The sequence below is a fragment of the Tachypleus tridentatus genome, chromosome 4, assembly GCF_004210375.1.
Source record: "Tachypleus tridentatus isolate NWPU-2018 chromosome 4, ASM421037v1, whole genome shotgun sequence".
Classification (NCBI taxonomy): Eukaryota; Metazoa; Arthropoda; class Merostomata; order Xiphosura; family Limulidae; genus Tachypleus; species Tachypleus tridentatus.
The window spans coordinates 20,844,608-20,866,279 of record NC_134828.1 but is presented as its reverse complement, the minus strand read 5'-3'; the positions used below and the strand labels follow the sequence as shown (position 1 = coordinate 20,866,279).

The following is a 21,672-nucleotide window of genomic DNA, read 5'->3' as shown; positions in this document are numbered from 1 at the left end:
TGAATGTTTTTAAATGTTTCTTCAAAGAGAGATTAATAAAAACTTTAATTCTGTGATATTTATATGATAGCAGAAACAATAAGACCCACTTGTTGAAACTGTACAACACATTTATAGTTATTGAAGCACGTACAACATACTTACAATATAATTTATTGGGAAAAAAACGTACACTGGATTAAGGTGTTTCAAAGCTTGTTTGGTTTTTCTTCTTTATTTCGTACTTAGAGTAAACGAAGGTGAAGTCGTAATGTTGATGATTTCACAGTCAATGTATGTCTTCAAAAAGGGCGGTTTTAGTCTGTTTGAATTAGACTGTCTACAACAATAAATCCCAAGATACAACAAACTAGAAAACCTTTTACTGCTGCATACCATATGTTCCCGGCATCAGCGAAAAATTAACCAACATTTGGAAAAAAAACTTATAATAAAACACAACCTTCCAGTAAAAACTATGTAGAAACTACGCTGACAAACACAACAGCAACATAATTTATAAAATACAATGCAATAACTGCCACCACTTCTATATTGGAGAAACAAGCAGAAAAATGGAAACTAGATTCAAAGAACAACAACAAAAAAGTCACACGTTTTTCAACATTGCAAATCAAATAAACACAACATAACCATAGAAAACACCCAGATATTAAGTAGGGAAACAAATATAAACAAACGCAAAATCAAAGAATCCCTACTTATACAGCAAATAAAACCAAAATTAATCTCGTATAAAAGAACACGTTTATACCTATACTAATTAATAACCTAACATCCACCTGCAACGCCCCTTATAATCCCGTACCCATTTATACTCTCGTCCCTAAGACATTTGTCCAGCAACGATCACTTTCAAACTCTCTTTTTTTGACCTGAAGATGACCTAGGAAGGTCGAAACGCTGTTCTGTCCTTATCAATTAAAGTGTTAATACCCACACCAGCCGTTCTGAGATACAATGTGACAATCCCACTATTTGTTGATAAAACAGTCCAAATGCTGGTGGCGAGTGGTGATGACTAACTATCTTTTCTCTAGTCTTGCACTGCTAAATTAGGGACAGCTAGTGCAGATAGCCCTCGTGGAGCTTTGCGCGAAATTCAAAAACAAATACTTTGGTTGCATTGCGAATTGATATTGGAATAACGTACTCAACTACATTACTGAACTACAGCGCCACTCGAAATAAAGTCTCAGTAACATTCAAATCTCCACCGCCCACCTGTGAAATTCTAGAAATTTAACATTGAATTTTTTTTTTAATTGTTAAAATGTGTTTGAAATAACAAACGAACTTTCCAGAAATAAGCTTGTTACTTGTTGTAAATTGTTAGCTATTTGACGACACTATGGTGAAAAATGTATCACAAACCTCCACTACCAGTAGCTAGAATGACGTTTCTCTCTATTCATTTTATTCATATAATATTCTATTTTCCCTGTTTGATTTGTTAATCTTCATGTTAATGAAGATTCGTATTTTTTGACGCATTGGTACAGAAGCGTTTTGGGCCTGGCATAGACAAGGTGGTCAAGGCGCTCAACTCGTAATCTGAGGTTCGTGGGTTCGAATCCCCGTCACACCAAACATGCTAGTCCTTTCAGCCGTGGGAGCGTTATAATATCACGGTCAGCTCCACTGTTCGTTGGCTCAAGCGTAGCCCGAGAACTAGCTGTGGATGGTGATGACTAGCTAGCTGCCTTCCGTCTATATTCATACATTGTTAAATTAAGGACAGCAGTGTAGATAGCCTTCGTGTAACCTAGTGCGAAATTCAAAAGAACACACAAACAGAAACGTTTTAATTACAATTAATTTTTATTTTCTCTCAACCCGTCATGGACTGGTATACCACTGTACAGTAAGAAAGAAGAATGAGGCACAAACGTGTTAATAACTTAATATGGATACTTCTTGTATGTTTTCTTCAATATCTGTTACACACACTGTTTAAACGCTTCCATTCTTATCCTGTGTTGTTAGCAGATACTTAGTGTCCAAGGTTTCAAATAAATAAATAAATAAATAAAAGTATCGACACATTACAACATCGCCACTAGAATTACTCTAAATGTAATTCTAAAACAACAACAACGCAATGAAATAAGTGATAATGGTCGTGGCTTAAATAAAGACGAACATCGATTTAGAAGATAGAGCGGGCTGTTCTCGAGGTATTGTAGTTATTTCTTCTTTCCATACAAGTAATCTACAAAAGAGTCGAGCTTTTGCTGTTCAGGATCCAGCAACAAGGCAGAGACACAATCTGGAAACATGTCGTTATTAAAGCAGTTGAACCTAAAAAAACAGTAACAACAGAATTATTTGTATTAACCTGTATGAATTTCTCTTTGTAGAACATTTTAACGGGATAGCCTAATCTAAATATAATGGCACAAGGTTAATAGTTAAAAAATCTGCAAATAGAGATTGTAAATGAAGTAAGAAAACAAAGCTGGGGATAATTTTGACGTTATTTACTCAAATTACAAACCCCCTATTTTGGCCCCATGTTGCTACCTAGAACTACTTTTGGTGAGATCGAAATATGGGTTTGTCGTTTGGTTCAATAATGTTTACAGAATCTCTAACCTTGTTTCCTAACTTTTTTTAGGATCCCTATTTTTACTTGATATGGTAGCTAATTTTATATATTGTAATGATAACGAACATGCTTGCTAGTTGATACAGTTCATGATGATTCACTGTAGCTATTGACTATTTGATCGCATTATTTCAAGATGCAAAACTTTAAGCCGTTGCTGAAGATTTGTTTTATGGTTTCTGTGTAATTAAATTCTATAAATGTACATACGAGGGCTGTTCAAAAAATACGCGGACTGACGTCATAAAACAAAATGTACTTTATTTAGAAGTTACAGGTCTGGGACCCCTTCAAAGTACTCTCCTCCCCAACGCACACACTTATCCCAACGGTGTTTCCACTTGTTGAAACAGTCCTGGTACGCTTCTTTTGTAATGTCCTCCAGCTCCTTCGTCGCATTTGCCTTAATCTCGGGAATCGTCTCAAATCTTCTTCCTTTTAAGGGTCTTTTGAGTTTGGGGAACAAGAAAAAAATCGCAAGGAGCAAGCTTCAGGTGAGTAGGGGGGGGGGAGAACAGTGATCGAGTGTTTGGCCAAAAAACTCACGAGTTCTGAGGCACAAATTTCGCAGCAACGCGGTGCATCTTCAATTTTTCGGTCAAAATCTCGTAACAAGATCCAACTGATATCCCACACTCTTCAGCAAACTCCCTGACAGTCAGACGTCGATTTGCCCGCACCAGGGTGTTGATTTTGTCGACGTGTGGGTCGTCAGTTGACGTGGAAGGACGTCCAGGACGCTCATCATCTTCAATGGACTGTCGACCATCCTTAAAACGTTCATGCCACTTGAAACATGCCGTACGCTTCATAGCAACATCACCGTAAGCCGTGTTAAGCATAGCAAAAGTTTCAGTCGCAGATTTTCCAAGTTTAACACAAAATTTCACAGCAAGTCGTTGCTTCTTCAGGTCATTCATTCTGAAATCCGCCAAACGAAAAAATCGCACTTCACTTAAAACCGCGTAGCTAATACACAAATAAAGATATCTGCAATCGGGAAATGGCGTCGTAATCAGCTTATCTGTGCGAACCTAGCGACACCAAGCGGATTCCCCTGGAACCAACTGGAGCCGCGCAATTCAAACAGTCCGCGTATTTTTTTAACAGACCTCGTATATTGCATAGCATTGGGCAAATACGTCTTTAGGCTAAAGTCATAACCACCACTAATCACGTATAAAATTTTACCTGTATAGAAAAGCAGCGTTTCCAAGTAAAGCATATACGTCTAAAACATCTCTTTTCGCCCCCTAGTGGCACAAAGGTATGTTTGCGGACTCGCATCGTTAAAATCGAGTTTCGATACCTGTGGTGAGCGGAACACAGATAGCCCATTGTGTAGCTTTGTGCTTAATTCTAAAACAAACATCTCTTTTTACTAAAAATTCGTTTCTTTTTCAAGTAATTATTCTATCAATATGTGTAGTAAAATTTAATATTATGTAAACTGACGTTTTTACTCCTTTATTTCGTACGTAATATAGAGGTCGCTTCTTGAAGACACCGATTTTATAGTGTACAAAGCATTGAGTATCTACATGTTACAGTCAACTAATGTTCGTCTATTATTAGCTGTTATTCCTCAATTCACACGCCACTCAGCTTTCTTTAAGAACACTTGTAAGAAAGCTAACTTCAAGGGATAATGATAACACCGTTTACATTGGCATTATGATGTTTGTAGTTTATATAAAATATGAAAGAAACAAATCGAATTTTTAATACCCCTACGACCTTCGTAGTACCTTATTTAGTATTCTACAAAAGGTTTATCGATCTGTTTTTGTTGTTAGCTGATAAATATTAATTATGAGAAAAATTACAAACAGGACATTTTGAACGGATTTTCTGTTCTTTGTAAGTATAACATTTGTGCATTTTTATACGTGTGTCCAGCAGACAGTATTAAAGGTTTTAAATCGTTGTTGAACCAAATCTTTACTGTTTGAGATGAGTTTCGCCCAAACGTAATGTTAAGGTTTTGTGTAGTTTATTGTGATCCATATTATAAACCTATGATATGGTTCATGATGAAAAAAAACAACAACAACACGGTTACATTTTTCCTTGCTTCCTATAAGCTGTGTCCTGATATATTAGGAAAATCTCAGAAAGTGTTTATTTAGAAGATTTTAGGAAACTACCCCATCTTGGACACAATAAACAAATCTCTGTTGCTTCACTAAATTGTGGCTGCTACACAAGTTTAACGTCTAGTACTGTCAGCAGCCTATTGAAAGAGTTGCCACTTAAACCTCTATTACTGAAAGCTTTATGTTTGTTTGTGAAAAAAAAAAGTTTTCAAGTGAAAGCCACACAATTGGCTAAGTGAGCTTTATCCACTGCGAGGAATCAACCACAGAATGTAGTGTTGGAAGCCAGTAAATTTACTGCCAACTCATTGGGGCTCCATGGTGGCTCAGCGTGAAGTTTTACAGCTTACAACAAAACCAAAACCCATACTATTGTTCTTAAATCAATTCATAATTCAAACCCAGTATTACTATCTTAAGTTAATTTAATGTATCAAAACCAATATTATTAGTTTTAAATTAACTTAATAAATTAAAAATAAGGTTATTCATTTCCGATCAGTTTGATAATTCTAAGTTTACAGTTAGCCCACACAGTATGATAACTTATATTACTCTTTTTTTATTAATTGAAAAAAAAGCCAAATTTTTTAATATTTTAACTAATATATGTGATTTGAAGAGAACATAAAACATCCTTCAACAAGATGAGACATTCTGCTGGAATAGAAAAAAAATAAAATAATTACATACCTATAGATTTATCATAATGTAAGAACAGGTTTCACTGAGAATTAATAAACTTTTATTATCCAAAATAATTTGAATTATTACACCGTTTTCAAATTCGTCATGGTTAATAATCATTAGATTGGTCTATGCATTATATATAATACCATGACTATTAGACCTGAACGTTGGCCTAGTGGACGCTAAATCTATCTGTGTATCATATGCTGTTATCTGATATGTATACCATGTCTAGTTGAACACAAACCCTTAACGTTGGGAAAGACCAATGGGAAGGCAGCTAGTCAACAGCAACCATCGCCAAGTCTTAGACTACTCAAATCGAATATTAAGATTTTACTGTCGCTCTCATAACACGACCAAGCTCCTAAGGTACGGCAAAGATATTCGAATCACGAGTCTTCAATATTGACAGTCTGGCACGGTAACCATCAGATTACACTAGTCTTTGAGACTAGTAATTTTGTATTACTTGTTTAGATACCTAATGTAAATGTAATAAACCTTATATGAAATTTTTCAGCGTAAAAATAAGAAGTAATCGATGGTGGGATTTTTTACTACCTGTGTGGTGTGGTTTTCGGTGTAAAAGAAGCAACAGATAGTGGTATCTTACATTACTGGTGTAAAACCTGTATTTAATTTTCTTTGAATACTGAAAATTAGGCCTAAATCCAAAAATTCGGGAGTCTAGCATACCTGCAATCTTCCTGCACACTTGGAATTCTGTATAGGTTGTAACATTCTTCACATACTCGATTCAGTCGAGCAAACTTGGCCTTGTCATAAGTTCCCATACAACCCAATACAGAAAAACTTCGCTTCTGTAAAATCTTCTTCTTGGCCACCGTTGTGGAAAGCAACAGTATCATCAGGACGAAACGGAAATACTTTGCTGCCATCTAAACAATAAGAAATATGTAGATAAACTATCTTACGTTAATGTTAACTATTTTAAAATCATCTTTTATTTGTTTTGTTTGAATTTCGCACGAAGCTATACGAGGGCTATCTGCGCTAGCCGTCCCTAATTTACCAGTGTAAGACTAGAGAGAAGACAGCTAGCCATCACCACCTACCGCCAACTCTTAGGCTATTCTTTTACCAACGAATAGTTGGATTGATCGTAACATTATAACGCCCCCACGGTTGAAAGGGCAAAAATGTTTGGTATGACGGGATTTGAACCCGCGACCCTCAGGTTACAAGTCGAATGCCTTAACCCACCTGGCTATGCCGGGCCTATCATTTCTTATTGTTCGATGTTAAACATTTTACTTCAAGACATGAGTATCAGTTGTTCAAAGGCCAAACCACATGTACACTTTCAGTTACAATACAACCGGAAGTGAATAAAATTGTAGCGCATGCTAAAATAAAATAAGGAACTGGGGCTCGGATATGAGGCGAATTTTTAATGACGACAAAAAGTGATAATTATATGATGTGTCCAACACAGAGCCATAGTGGTCATATGAACACCAAGAAGTGCACAACGACCAGGAGTTGAAACGAAACACTAGGACGACAGTATTGTGGTAAAAATGTGATTTGTACATTATAAAATAAAATAAGATAAAAAGTATATGGTTGTGATAAAAGTTACAGTTCAAGTTCTCGCAATTCATAATTCGCTATAATAATTATACACTCTGTAAGATCATGACATATGAACTTAAAAAGCAAGAAATAAAAATATTTATTATTTTTTAAATTTTGTGTTTTATTTACTGTTGAAGCAGAACAATTGGGGGGAAACTGCGGAAGTACATCTAATATTAGCTCAATGTTTAGGGCCTTAAAACCATGAACAGAGACCCGAATTAAAACCTAAACCTCGAATTTGAACCATTCAAATAATTTTAAAAATCTCTCTTAAATGATTTTGCAGTTCATCCCATCTCAACTAATTCTAATAGACTGAAACGTGCAATTGAGAAATGTTGCTTTCTGTCTTCTCGGCGTTTGGCTAAAGACCTAAGTGTGTCTTCCCATTGAAAAATAAAGTTGTAGTTGGCTAGGAACAGCATGAACCACTTTTACTGTCAGCGGAACTTTTATATTAAAACACTGCTCAGAGCCAGTCTCAGCAGGCGACACATACAGTTTTTCGGAACACGATATTAGCATATCTCAGCAGTACTCCCATACAATATGTTTTAAAGTAAAAATGGCTTTGATAGTGGTGTTCTGCAAAATTTTTAATATGAACCATGGGAACCACTGATTGCCTTATTAATAAGAATATGTGTATTATGTTTCTCTTAGAATTTAGTGTGTTATAAACTAAAATGAATTTATCAGCATACTGCTGGTAAAAATTAGTCCAATTCTATAATTTAAAAATTTCTTTTTTTATTACAATTAATTTATTATGTGTTGAGAGAAAAAATGTCTGAAAAGAACTAAAAACTGCAAACCTGGAAAAAAGAAAACTCTCGATTTTTTGATCATCTAGTTTGTACAAGTGAAATCCAGTTCCGAGATAGTTTGAATAAGCAAGTTGCACAAGGTACCTCCCTGACAAGCCGCCGATAAGGGAAGATAATTATTTCTTGTATAGAAAATTATCCTATGTTCATTCAATAAAACTAGCCACAAACTGAACAAATTAAAAAAACAAAAATCTTATATAGACTATGAACACCAACAATGCAGTTAAGGGAGGAAAAACACTTAATAATGCAGTTTAAAAAAATGCTAGCAATGCAGTTTAAGGAAAACTTTCGTCGACAATGCAGTTAAAAAAACTGATAAAAGTGAAGTTAAAGGTGAAAAATGTTGTCCAGAATGGTGTTGAAAATCAAAAGACGGTGTTTTCCTGTTCCTTGATATTACAGTGCAATAACACTTGCATAATGACTGCGTATCATATGAAAGGTAAGTTTTATGTATAATTAGCTGTCACACAACCTACGATGTGATAGTTATATACATGTATTTTCAAGAAGTATCAATAACTTATATTTAAATGTATTGCGCTATTGTCGATTTATTGAACAAATGTAGTAATGTAATACATGTAAATTATTAGTTGTTTCCCTTCAAAATTGCCCCCCCCCCAATGGCACAGCGATATGTCTGCAGACTCACACCGTTACAAACCGAGTTTCAACACCCGTGATGCGCAGAGCATAGGTAGCCTATTGTGACAGCTTTGTGCTGGACTTCAAACAAACAAACAAATCCTTCACTATTAATGTGATATTTATTAAAATTCGTTTTCAAAAGCAAGATAATAATGATTTCATTGACGAATAAACAAATCACAATCGTACCTAGAGAATGGGTAAACTTTCTTAGAGACTTGTGAAGTTGTGGGTCCATTTGTTAGCTTTCTTGAAGATTTGAGCAGTTGTGATTATATTTGTCAAAGATTCTTGGAGACTTGTGAAGTTGTAGTTCTGTTTGTTAAAGATTCTTGGAGACTTGGGCAGATGTGGTTTTATTTGGTAAATTCCTTGGAGTCTTGTGAAATTGTGGTTCCATTTGTTAAAGTTTCTTTAAGATTTATGAAGTTTTGGTTCCATTTGTTAAAATTAAAGTTTCTTTAAGACTTAAAATATTTGTAGTATTAGATGTAATACGTCATATTCACGTTATGTAGCTACCAATAGACATAACATCTTTCGATATGTATGAATCAGAAATACTGACTTAAAATAGCAATTAATTATTTGTTATGTATTACTTGACATGTCCTAAAACGATAATTGAAAACATTTCTTTGCTGTAACAGACACTGCTAGTAAGTTCCCTAGTTTGGGTGAATAGTTTGAAGTTAGTAGGGAAAGGATATCACAATGTCTTTCAAAGCACCCTCATAATAGGAAGACATTAAGTACATAATTGGTTACTTTTCGTATGTGTTTTTGACATTGACAATCTAGCGTAAATGCTTTTTTTTTGTTTCAAGTGAGAGTTGAAACGCTACAATCAAGGTGTTCTACTTCCAGTGGTGAACATAATAGATAGCTCAGTGTAGCTTTGATCTAAAACAAACAAACAAAATATTAAACTGATATATTTAAGATCTAAAAGTGGACATTTCCTGGATAAAGTAGTGCCATTTCCTTCTTACATCCAAATCAAAATTATCTTTCGCGATATTTCCTTTAAAGATTTGAAGGTGTTTGTGTTTTGTTTTTGTTTTAACTTGTAAAGTCGATTCACTAAAGTTTCTCACTAGAGGTGAAAACAATGAAAATGAATATTTCTTATGTGGGTCTTTCCATCATTGAAAGCTTGTAATGATGGAAGACCAACTACGTGTGATTATTTTAAAAAGAAAAAAGTGAAGTCCAGAGATCGTTAACTTTGTTTTTAGTCTAATAAGCTCGGGATTTGTTCAATAAAGCATTAGTAAAACGTAAAACATGCAAATGTGGATAACGTTTAACGTTTTATTTGATGGTTGCAAGAGAACTAATCCACACGATTTAATGAAATCTATAGAATATAGGGTGTATTTCACTGACGGAAAGAAGGGATAAATCCACTAAACTAATTCATACGATTTAAAGAAATCTATAGAATATAGGAGGCTATTTCACTGACGAAAACCAGAGATAAATCCCCTAAACTAATCCATAGAATCTGATGAAATCTCTGAAATTGTGGATCTCAGATATTGTTTTCATCACAGACCATCTGTTTTTTTCTTTATCTCGGTGGATCACAATGGGATTATAGACTGTGCTGACGTTTCCTTTCCATAATTATGCAATCTGTCGAAAGACCAGAGACTGAGAACTTCTGTTCTAGAATGTATAAAACCAGTAACATACTTGATAACACAAGTCTTCAAATCCAACACTGCTCTCAGCTTTAAAAACAACAACACAGACATAAGTCTTCTATATGAATAAAATATTGTTTAAATCAGGGTCTTACTTACCTCATTAAACTTTCAAAGACCGAATAGCAGGACTGGCAACCAACCACAGCACACACTAACGTATTGCTTTATTGACCAAACTACTAACTGTTACCGAACCTCCAGTTTATAAGCTATATATGAGTGTGTAAGTGTTTGCGCGTGAAAAACTTGATTGTCACGTCACTGGAAGGCGGGTCTTTGAAATCATACACATAAACGTTGATTTGGTAAAAAAATGATTATTATTTTTGATTTTGAAACGCTGATTATAGTAATAATGTTTGATTGTTTCTAAGCGCAAAGCTTACAATACGCTATTTCTTCGCTGCTCACCACAAGTATGGAAACCCGGTTTATAGCGTCGTAAACCTGCAGACTTACATCTGAACTATGTAGTAACAAGAATTTTTGTTTTATTTTCTTTCAGTTTTGTGAAAAGCTACACGAGGGCTATCTGCATTAACCGCCCCTAATCTAACAGTTTAAGAGGGAAGGGAAGGGGTTCGGATCCCCGTAACGCAAAACATGCTCGCCCTTTTAGCAGCAGGGGCGTTATAATGTTTCAATCAATCCCACTATTCGTTGGTAAAAAAAGTAGCCCAATAGTTGGCGGTGGGTGGTGATGACTAGCTGCCTTTCCTCTATTCTTACGCTGCTAAATTAGAGATGGCTAGCACAGATAGCTCTCGCGAAATTCAAAACAAACTAGAGGGAAGGCATCTAGTCATCATCACTCATCTCCAATTCTTGGGCTACTCTTTTATCAATGAATAGTGGGATTGACTAAACATTGTAATGCCCCTACGGTTGAAAGGGCTTGCATTTTTGGTGTGACGGGGATTCAAACCCGTGATCCTTAGATTACGAGTCAAGCAACCTAACACCTAGCTATGCCGATCCAAGTAGTAAGAAACGGATAACTTTTTTGCTTTCACAGAAAAAGTGGACTTTCTATTTCATTATCTTGGACTTTGGTTTAAGGAGAGATGAAAAAACTAAAATCAATTACTTTAGTCAGATTTATAGTTTCAAATATTTACTAAACAAACCCAGAAAGAACTCAAGGAAAAACGTCTGAATTTTAGTTCAGGCTTAAGTATTAATACTCTATTTTAACCCAAAGTGGTCGTCTTAAAAAACACGATCCAACACCTCAGTCCCACATGTCGGAAGATCAATCCAGTGATATCACTCTTATGTCTGACCTTTGTGGATTCTGATGATATGTACAGTAGATAGGAAAATAACAATGATAAATACAGCTGTACCCAAAACACTTTATCAGGCTATAATTAATTTACTGCGTTTAAAGTTAGTGTATTCACGAAATGTTCAGATTTTCACTGTGGAAATGAAAGCCACCTGTCGTCAACTTCGTATTTTTTCATTCACAGAGTGAAAAAGATAGAGAGATCAATTCTGGTTGTTTTCCTAATGATAAAATAATAGTGCGAAACTAAGTTTTCTAAAAATAGTTTTTTTGTATTGGTAGAATAGATACGATACTATAGGTTTACAGTGGGGATATAGGGCTAAAAATAGGTTCTTGTGTTGGTAGAATAGATACGATACTATAGGTTTACAGTGGGGATATAGGGCTAAAAATAGGTTCTTGTGTTGGTAGAATATGTACGATACTACAAGTTTACAGTGGGGATATAGGGCTAAAAATAGGTTATTGTGTTGGTAGAATATGTACGATACTATAGGTTTACAGTGGGGATATAGGGCTAAAAATAGGTTCTTGTGTTGGTAGAATATGTACGATACTACAAGTTTACAGTGGGGATATAGGTTTGATTCTACATTGAACATACGGAATAATTCAAAGAATTATTGACGAACAAGAAACTGTAATTTCGCATTCTTATATTTAAATTCTGAATAATTTCTCTTGAGCGTTAATATACTGTTAGAAATCAAAAAAATTGAAAATTATTAGAAATCTTCAGGTGTTTTGAATGATATCTGTTTGTTTTTTAAATTTTACATAAAGCCCTCGATGACTATCAACGCTAGCCGTCCCTAATTTTGAAATTATAAACTAGAGAGAAGACAGCAAGTAAACACCACCCACTGCCAACTCTTGGGCTATTCTAAACGGCCAAATCAGGTTTTCAGGTTTCAAATATAAATGTCCCAATTTTTAAGTTACTGACCAGCCAACTAGTATCACACGCCTCCACAACTGCTTTGTTCAACTGTTTAAAGAGAATAACAGAATTGACTGTTACCTTTATAATGCAACTCAGCTGGACATACGTGGTATATTAACCAACATTGCGTCTCGAGCCATAGACCCTTCGAATTATAGGTCGATACGTTAACCACTAAGCTGCGCTCGGCTGTCTAAGTAATTATTTTGAGATACATAAGCTTTGTATAACGGTTTGTTTGTTTTTTCACTAAATAAATTAACGAATGAGCTTATTATGTCACTCACGTGACGCTAACAGCAAAAGGCCTTTAAAGAGCTCATTAGTAATGATGCATGTGATATTGACCTGAATGGTAGCGCAGAAGTGGTTACAGCTCTTGTAAGTTTCATGTATTGCTATGTACTTAAATAATACTTTGTTTGTTTGTCATTAAACAAAGACCTAAAACAATGGGCTATCTATGTTGCGCCCACCATGGGTATCGAATCTTGAATTTTAACGCTATAAACTTTCATGCTCACCGCTAATACACTGGGAGCATTTAAAGAGTCATTATGATCATGAAGTTAATTAGCATCTGTGTTCTGTACAAATTATTACTATTTACACGAAACAATGATCGCTGTTATTAATGTAATTACTAAAAAGTTCACCAAAAAGAATTAAGAATATCTGTTATCAGATTTCACGTATGTTTGGATTTTCTTAGTAAAAGTTGTCTTTCACAAACGATGCCGCAAGATTAACCGCCATTTCTCAAAAACACATTTTTCGACTCTTGTATGTAGTTGTTTCGTTGGCTGACAAATCGAGAAGCGAGACTAACGTTCCGCTATTACGTTGCTTTGATCACGTACTTCTATATATAAGTGTTAGGTTTAATCTCCTACATTCTCGGAGTCTTAATCTCCTACGTTCTAAGATAATCTCTTAGAAAATATTCAGTTACAAGCTAGGCCTACTCATTGTCTGGCTCGTAATTTACAGCAGATTAACACGAAGTTAATAATAGATCGGGACTCGTTGAAAGCGGTCACACTCATTGCCAATTTTGAAACTGTTTTTGGAATTTCGCACAAAGCTACTCGAGGGCTATCTGTGCTAGCCGTCCCTAATTTAGTAGTGTAAGACTAGAGGGAAGGCAGCTAGTCATCACCACCCACCGCCAACTCTTGGGCTACTCTTTTACCAACGAAGAGTGGGATTGACCGTCACATTATAACGCCCCCACGGCTGGGAGGGCGAGTATGTTTGGCGCGACTCGGGCGCGAACCCGCGACCCTCAGATTACGAAGTGCACGCCTTAACGCGCTAGGCCATGCCGGGCCCCCCCAATTTTGAAACACTAAATCATTAACTTATTAAAAAAGTATTGTAACTTTCTTACCAATTTTCTCACAAATTATCAATCTCACAGTTTATCCAATATTAAGATTATTTAATCTCATAATTTATCTAATCTTAAGATTATCTAATCTCACAGCTTATCCACTCTAAAGATTATCTAATTTTACAGTTCACCCAATCTTATGGTTATCAAATAGACTAATAAAACACTACGTATCAACGTCTATCTGTTGAATTTTCAAAACAGGATTGTAAAAAACATCGTATTTATCAGTGACAAAGGAGTAAAATGTGGTTAAAAATACCTCAAGTTTTTTAAATTACTTCTGTGTACTGATGTGTGTTAAAGGTTTTTACTTGTTTCTGATAAGGTAACAAACATACAAAAAATCCACTGAATGTTTTGTCACAATATGACAAAAATTTAATAGAAGTTTTGTTGTGTTCACATTTATTTATTATTGTTAAGCACCAAACTAACTCACTTGTTATATATTTTAATCAATATACAATTGCTTAAGCTTACACAATAAAACGACTACACAATAGGAAATCTATACTACGTCCACTAGTGGTTTCCGAAATCTGGTTTTTAGGGATATACACTTTCTGACTTACCGCCAGCCACTGGGGAGATACAAGAATCAAATGAAACAACGTAATATTGTAACCAAAACAACCATTCCGTCAAGGAACTAACGTCATTACGTATAAGTTTTTGTTTGTTTAAATAACGTTTTCTTTCAGATATCATAAAACAATACAAAAAGATAAAACTTTATCTGAACATTATTTTGGTGCTGAGGTTGACTAGAAAGATCAGTCCAGGCCATTTGTACTATTCGATAGGTTAAAATAAAGCGTGAATTTCCCCCTAAGGTTCGTTTTCTGAACTTGCTTTTAAAGTTTTGAAATTGAAATGTATCTAACGGTCAGTGACCCTCAAAGAACATTTTATATAATAACTCAAAACTGTTTCCAGCTAAGTGTCCGTTCCTTTAACAATGAGAAGTGACAATAGGTGGCGCTAAATTAAAGTGCTCAGCGTGCGTGTGTATGTGTGGAGTCAAATAGACGTTACGAAACGTGCTCTCAAGCTGTGTTAATTTAATCGGTGTAGGGGTCTACATTCGTGGAATTGAAGTTTAAACAGTACGCTGCTCAACTGCTCTAAAAGCTTTATCAGGAAAACTAAGTTTTGTATTTCTCAGTTTGGCTGCTAGTGACGTCAAACTGTAGTAACTGCAGGTATGATTTCACTTTTTTTTTTTCCTGTTAAATCCAGTAATCACCCACTTGCATTTTCAGTGTCTTAGGAAACAGATTCTACATAAAGATTTCTTTGTACAACTATAACACTACGCACGAGGGCTACAAGTAATCGGTTTTTTATTATTATTCTAGAAAATGAGAATAAAAAATACAGAAGCGATCAGACAGAATTCAGGGAAGTATACACAAACGAAATAACAGAAATTTCATTTGTCGGAATTCTGTTTTTTCTTTATCTTTTTTTTTTAAATACGAACTCTTAAGTTATGTCAAAGGGAAAATAATGCCTTAGTTACACCACAAAGCTAAGCCTCGTACTACATGGCAATTTAAGTTACAGAGGGTGGCATTATACACTTTTAAAATCTATTTAAAAATAATAATTTAATTTGTCAAATAATATTTATTAAATACAAAAATTATGAAAGCTTAATGAAGTCAGTCAGTACCGATGTCGTTGCATCGAATAAGAGTGTAATTTGTAAAATATTTTCTACAAAGTTACAAATTTATCTGAATGATTTTTTTTTTCATTTTCAGAGTAATATTGACCGAGATATTTTACACTTAAATTAAAACGAAGCATTTCCCAAGGATGTTTATGCTTTAAGACGAAGCTCTTACCAAGAACTTGTACATTATAAAACAAAACACATACCAGGATTCTACATATAGTATGTGAGACAAATATCAAATTTTTATTAAGAGACCCATATTTCTATAAAGCAACACAAAAATTGAGTACGTTATATTAAAATAATTTTCGAGCCTCATTATGTCGTTATAGTTCATGCTGCCATGTACGATCATGTTATGTCTGACGCTATGCATTTTATTGAAAATGACTCCGTTATAAGACTGTCATGTCCAAAGTGCACAATACCTCCCCGCATGTTTTTCTCTATCCGTCTTGTAAACAATGGCAGTGGTTTACCAGCGCCTATTTTAACAACATTATCGTGCAGAAATCCAATGGAGCTGAGACCAGCAACTTGGAATAATATAAATACCTATTTCATTCCCCAACTGCTTGAAGTATGAGACGGCTCAAAGAGAGAGTTTGACTGGAAGACTTATTTTGGTGGCCAATAACGTATTGGCCCTATTTCCAGGCAGAGATTTATTATTATTATATTGCGAACTATTGTCTGGTACACGTGAACAAGACTTTTGCCTCTGGCCTTTGCATTCATGAATTCTCACCTGTTACAAGATGCTGCTCTTTGCTTACCACAGTAAGGATACGACTTGTTGAAGATCCCTTTATTGACAGTCGTGGTGATTCAAGTTGATGTTTTCCAATGTTATTATGTAAAAGGGATATCTTCGTCTCAGAAATTATAGAGTCCTCATCTGAACACATCTTTATGATCGAGTATTTGAATATTTAGCGATTGAAAAGGCTGTTACGCATCCGTTCCAAAGATGGTGAATTTTTAGTGATTTTAAACTACGTACGTAACGGTAAGCAATGTCAAAATTTAGTTTTGATACATACCGTTCCATCGTGACTTTACATCGGTTGTTGTTTTGTTGTGATATCTGAATTTCATATTCAGAATATTATATTATATTAATGTTAAAATCTTATGAACACACCTATAGCTCTAGTAGATAGTATACAAAACAAATCCTAAAGTTTATGTATCCAAAGATGTAATTGTTTGCATTTTTTTATGATTAGCGGTCATAACAGTACGAAAAACTGTAAAACAAAATTTAAAATACCGTGGGCTGATTGAACTTTTTATAGATTACTTTTCATGAGATTAATTATTAGTAATAAAGTAATTAATTCTTTAGTATAGTGGTTCCCAAACAGTGACAAGTTGAGGGACGATCTTATTTTGGAGTGAGGCGTGAGAAGCGCCAAGGAAAATTTTCGTTTTCTTAGCGCTAAGTTCATCGTTGTCATTACTGGATTTGTGTTGTTTTGTTTTTTTTGGAAGAGTGTATTATAAAGAAGAAAAAAGGAAGCGCTTCCTAAAAACATTTGAAAAGCACTGTTTTAGTGAACAGTGTATTACTATACGTTGTGTTCAGAGTAGCATGGCTAACATAGTAACTCCTTTACTCTTCCTCCTCATAGGGTATGGTTAGTGAACAGTGTATTACTATACGTTGTGTTCAGAGTAGCATGGCTAACATAGTAACTCCTTTACTCTTCCTCCTCATAGGATATGGAAGCTGACATTACATTAAGAGAGAGAATCAGGTAATCGCTAGTGTAGGGCTGGTCTACAGAAGATAGAAACAGTAAAGGGCCAAAACTTGTTACTTCCATGTTTTCATTGGGATTCTTCAACGTGATTGAATGGTATGGCTGTGGCTTATAACGTTAAAATAAGAGTTTCGATACCCGTAGGTTTGCGCTTAACAACAAACAAATCAAACTCAGTGTTGTAAGGTCGGATACAGCTGTCATAAAATAATTGTTATTGAAAGAAACAAAAAGCCTTCATTTTGATAAAGAAACATCATGTCTGAACTGATACGTATTACTCGTTTTACAAGACTTAACCTTGGAAAATAATGTGTAATTCGTAACGAACAAGTTTAACAAGTTCTGAACAATGAGATACGAAACGAAAAGGCCAAGTGATAAAGTATGCCATCTTTTAGTTTTCAAAATGAAAAAAATCTACTATCGTTGCTTGATCGATAGATGTATTCCTGACAGAAATAAGTTGGATTTAAGTGCGGTGTACTGCGATGAAGCACTTTAATGTTGGTAGGTCCAAATTTATAACAAGAGTGATCAGACAGATGTCGCCATATCACGCTAAAACACTAACCTAAACATAAAACAAGTGTTAAAAGACCAAGGGTGGGGACTGTGGGTAGCATTCTCAAACGATGTTAGCTGAAAATATATTCATAACTTGTATCTGCTTACAAGTTCACAAACTTCTTTTATATCACCAAATCTACTAACCTAGTATATTATTGCACAGTAATTAACCTGATCTCATATATTGTTGTACAGTAATTAACCTGATCCATTTGTTTTACAGTAGCTGATCTGATACATTGCTGTACAATAACAAACTCAACACAGTGTTTAACAATAGTTGATCTGATACACTGTTTTACAATAACTAACCTGACACAGTTTTACAATAACTAATCACATACAATGTTTTACAGAAACTAACCTGACACATTGTTGTACAATGACTAGCCTAATATATTGTTTTACAATAACTAACTTGGCACAATGTTTTACAATAATTAACCTGATACAATGTTTTACAAAAACTAACCTGACAAATTGTTTTCAATAACTAATCTGACACATTGTTGTACAATGACTAGTCTGATACATTGTTTTACAATAACTAATCTGACACAATGTTTTACAATGACTAACCTGACACATTCATTTGAAAAATGAACTATAGCATATTTTGCATATATCAGTAGAGAAAAGTAAAGTTTGTAATTAACATACCATTTTTTATTTATCTTATGCTGTATTTAAGTTATTAGACAAGTCTGTAATGAGTAGGTTTCATTTTTCTTTTCATGTTTTGACCGGATATTTTCTACAAAATTGAGTGTAAGCGAAAAATCAGAAGCTAGGATAGAATGTGAGAAACGAAATTTGAGTAAAAATATATATGAAAAACTAACTCGATACATTTAACGTTTTACAGAGAAAAGAAAAATACCCCCCCCCCTCACCCAGAATAACTGTAAATACTATGAACTAATACCCACAAATATATATATTTAATTTTGTATCAAATCCAAGATTTATTAAAGAGAATTATTTAGTGCTGTACTAACCTCAGTTGTGAGTGCAGAGAACACTTGGAGACGAGGAGTTTAGGATTGGTAAGATATAAAGTTCAGCTTATATATAGCAGAAAGTATCAGCGTTTAATGGCGCCCATTTATAGTGAATTTTAAATCCCGAGTGTAAGGGCTTGTCTGCAAAGAAGTGAAAGTTGAAAGCAGTACTAGCTATTCGAAATTAGTATTAACGAATGTTTGACTTGACATCGGATATTAGGTACTTTGAGGATGAGTCGGCTGTAACTTTATGCGTTCGTCTTAACATACTAACTAATCTCGCTCGATTACTCTATAATAGATATTAACCCTAATGACCGAGGCAACGTTAACACAGAAGAATGCTGCGCGAATCACAAACTACAGGCGTTGTGTTTAATAATGAACATCCGACAGTGACTTACTTTCTGTCAGCTAACGTTTCAGAAGATTCATGAGTTTTCCTGTTTATAAAAAAAACAAGATTTGAAACAGTTTATCGTGTATTCTGAAGAAAGTCAACAGAAATTGTTCTAGAGTTGTCATTTCACATGTGTGCACAGTCACGTGGCACATGTAATTGTGTGTTTATAATCACGTAACACATTTAATCAAGAATTTTAAATCCTGTGTTTACAGCCATGCGATCTCTTTAATCAAATGCTTAGAACAATGTGACATATTTAGCCGCGTAACACATTGATTCAGTGCTCAAATTGTCTGTATGACACAATAAATAGTGTTCATAATCGTATATTTACAAAACTGTGTCTCATTTAAACATGTGCTTACAAAATCGTGTAGTTAAACTACGTGGAAACGTTTAAAAGTTTATTTCACCTCCGCATATATTTTGTTGTACAAGGTGGCTCGTACGTCCCTACCCATCCATATATCTTATGTATCCAGTGTGCTGTCCCTCATTCTACGCTGCATATTATTATGCGACGCCATGTTCTGTGAGACATTTTCCTCAACATGGGCTTACATCTGCCATATTCCTCTAATAAAAAAACAAAACATTTATAATACATGCGTAACTGAATATAACATAATATCATATGGACGGGCAGGGACTTACGGGCCACCCTGTATATGCGGAGGTGATTCTTAATATTTTCAAGCATGTTACCCAAGGTTTCGTATTTGGTCAAGCTACATACTGTTATAAACTATATTTTAATGTGGTAAGTTAGTTGTAAACTAGAAGTTTTAGATTGTAATGATGGCGTTAAGATCAAAAGGTTTAATAAAATAGGCTTAGAAAATTTTTAGAAATGTGACGTTAAAGATTGTAGTAAATTCGAAGGTAGATTAAATGTATGGGGTTCAGTGAACCACTAAAAAGTAGTGAAGAAGACATAGCTGTTTCTAGCAGATATCACAAATCAATCAATGTATTTTCGTTTCAGTCATAGTTTTGTTTTTAGAAGTGTCTGGATCTGTGTTACCTATCATGCATATTGAGTTACTTTTTAAATGCACGTTTATTAGCTTTCTATGTTTGTGTCGGGTAACTCGGGTAGTGTAAACGTGGCTTGTAGGTTTGTAGAAACGTAATTTGTTATTGTTATGCCATGTTATTCCCATAAAAAAAAAAGAGATCCACTGCTTCGTTTGTAGATTATAAAATGCATCTTTTATTTTAACATTGTGACTAGAAAAGAAGCCAGTTGAACATTACAGTCCACACATACAGAAAAGTACGATTTAGGCTTAGCAATAATAGTAAGTTGCAGAAAGACATCTCAACTTATTCTTAAAGCTAGCTTTCTAATTAGTTAATGCAAGAATATGGTTATCATAACAATTATAACTTCAAATTAACTTTTGCGTATTGATTTTAAGAATAAAAATAGTTTGTTCAACTAAAAACAATAGCCATAATAATCACTGGAGTAATGGATTGGATACTTAATTGGTGTGGGCGAATCACGGTCTTTCACTGTCTCCCATTAAGATGTTAACAAAGCTTTCAAACTTTGACTTTTCCTTTTCAAGCAACAGAACGTCAACACAGGCGGTAAACATGTCGTTCTTGAAACAGTTGGCCCTATAATAATATGAACATTTAGCAGTATATTAATTTGATAAAAAAAAAAGTAAAATATGTTTCGTGAAATGTGGTAAGATAATTAATTTAAAAAATGATGTAAAAATTAGAAATATATAAATTTGCAAATAGCCTGTAAATTGGTTTGAATTTTGTGCAAAGCTACACGAGGGCTACCTGCACTAGCCGTCCCTAATTTAGCAGTGTAAGATTAGAGGGAAGGCAGCTAGTCATCACCACCCACCGTCAACTCTTGGACTACTTTTTAAACAACGAATAGTAGGATTGATCGTCACATTATGACGCCCACACGACTGAAAGGGCGAGCATGTTTGATGTGACTGGAATTAGAACCCTCGACTCTCAGATTACGAGTCGAGCGCCTTAACCACCTTACCGTGCCGGGCCAAGTCTGTAAAAAAATGTAGTGTAATATGAATAATATTTTATACGTTGTAATTTTCAACATGAACTACACTTTATGCGACACATGTGTCAAGTGGTTCGTTCAGCTACTCTTAAAATAACCAAATAGTGGATTTAACTCTCAAGTTATTGTGCCCCCACCATACATACACACAAGTAAAAATCTCACTTTTTTTAGTTTAATTAGAAGAAACTGATAATTGTAGCGTAATAATAGTTCATGGGAAATAAAGGACAGTGAATAATGTTACTTGAGTAGGTGACATTGAAAATTTATAAGCAACAACGAACTATATAAGACTATCAATAAGAACTTTAAGGGTGAGCAAGTTTTGTAGCTCAATTGAAAGTAAGAAATGAAAGATTAA

General features: G+C 34.6%; 3 protein-coding genes across 6 annotated transcripts in view; 1 reads left to right on the top strand and 2 right to left on the bottom strand.

Moving 5' to 3' along the window:
- Positions 1-1,802: 1,802 nt before the first annotated feature.
- On the bottom strand, positions 1,803-19,105 carry LOC143248644 (crustacean hyperglycemic hormone-like). 2 transcript variants are annotated; one of them, XM_076497163.1, is made up of 3 exons: positions 18,841-19,105; positions 6,094-6,296; positions 1,803-2,301 (listed from the first exon to the last, which is right to left on the bottom strand). In XM_076497163.1, exons 2-3 carry the CDS (start codon positions 6,294-6,296, stop codon positions 2,187-2,189), a joined length of 318 nt encoding a protein of 105 aa, XP_076353278.1. In that variant the 5' UTR covers positions 18,841-19,105; the 3' UTR covers positions 1,803-2,186. The 2 variants fall into 2 exon arrangements, with proteins under 2 accessions (XP_076353278.1, XP_076353279.1); XM_076497164.1 differs by lacking the exon at positions 18,841-19,105 and adding an exon at positions 10,292-10,397.
- The window catches only part of LOC143248642 (uncharacterized), a 24,556-nt gene continuing 17,737 nt past the window's right edge, over positions 14,854-21,672 (top strand). For 2 of the 3 annotated variants that reach the window (XM_076497161.1, XM_076497159.1), the window contains exons 1-2: positions 15,751-16,515; positions 17,229-17,368. The gene's annotated coding sequence lies outside the window, so the exon portion shown is untranslated. Of the gene's footprint in view, positions 15,028-15,750; positions 16,516-17,228; positions 17,369-21,672 lie in introns of those variants that run through there. The other variant, XM_076497160.1, reaches the window with a different exon arrangement.
- Positions 19,797-21,672, bottom strand: part of LOC143248262 (crustacean hyperglycemic hormone B-like) — a 6,743-nt gene continuing 4,867 nt past the window's right edge. The window contains exon 3 of the mRNA XM_076496673.1: positions 19,797-20,878. Within this exon, the coding sequence (XP_076352788.1) occupies positions 20,758-20,878 (121 nt within the window). The 3' untranslated portion in view covers positions 19,797-20,757. The remainder of the gene's footprint in view (positions 20,879-21,672) is intronic.

Bases quoted from the DNA above. Each gene is read 5' to 3' on its own strand.
- LOC143248644 (XM_076497163.1), bottom strand. From the start codon at position 6,296: ATGGCAGCAAAGTATTTCCGTTTCGTCCTGATGATACTGTTGCTTTCC. The intron at 2,302-6,093 runs GTATGCTAGACT...CTGTTTTTTTAG, and splicing joins AGTGTGCAGGAAGATTGCAG to GTTCAACTGCTTTAATAACG.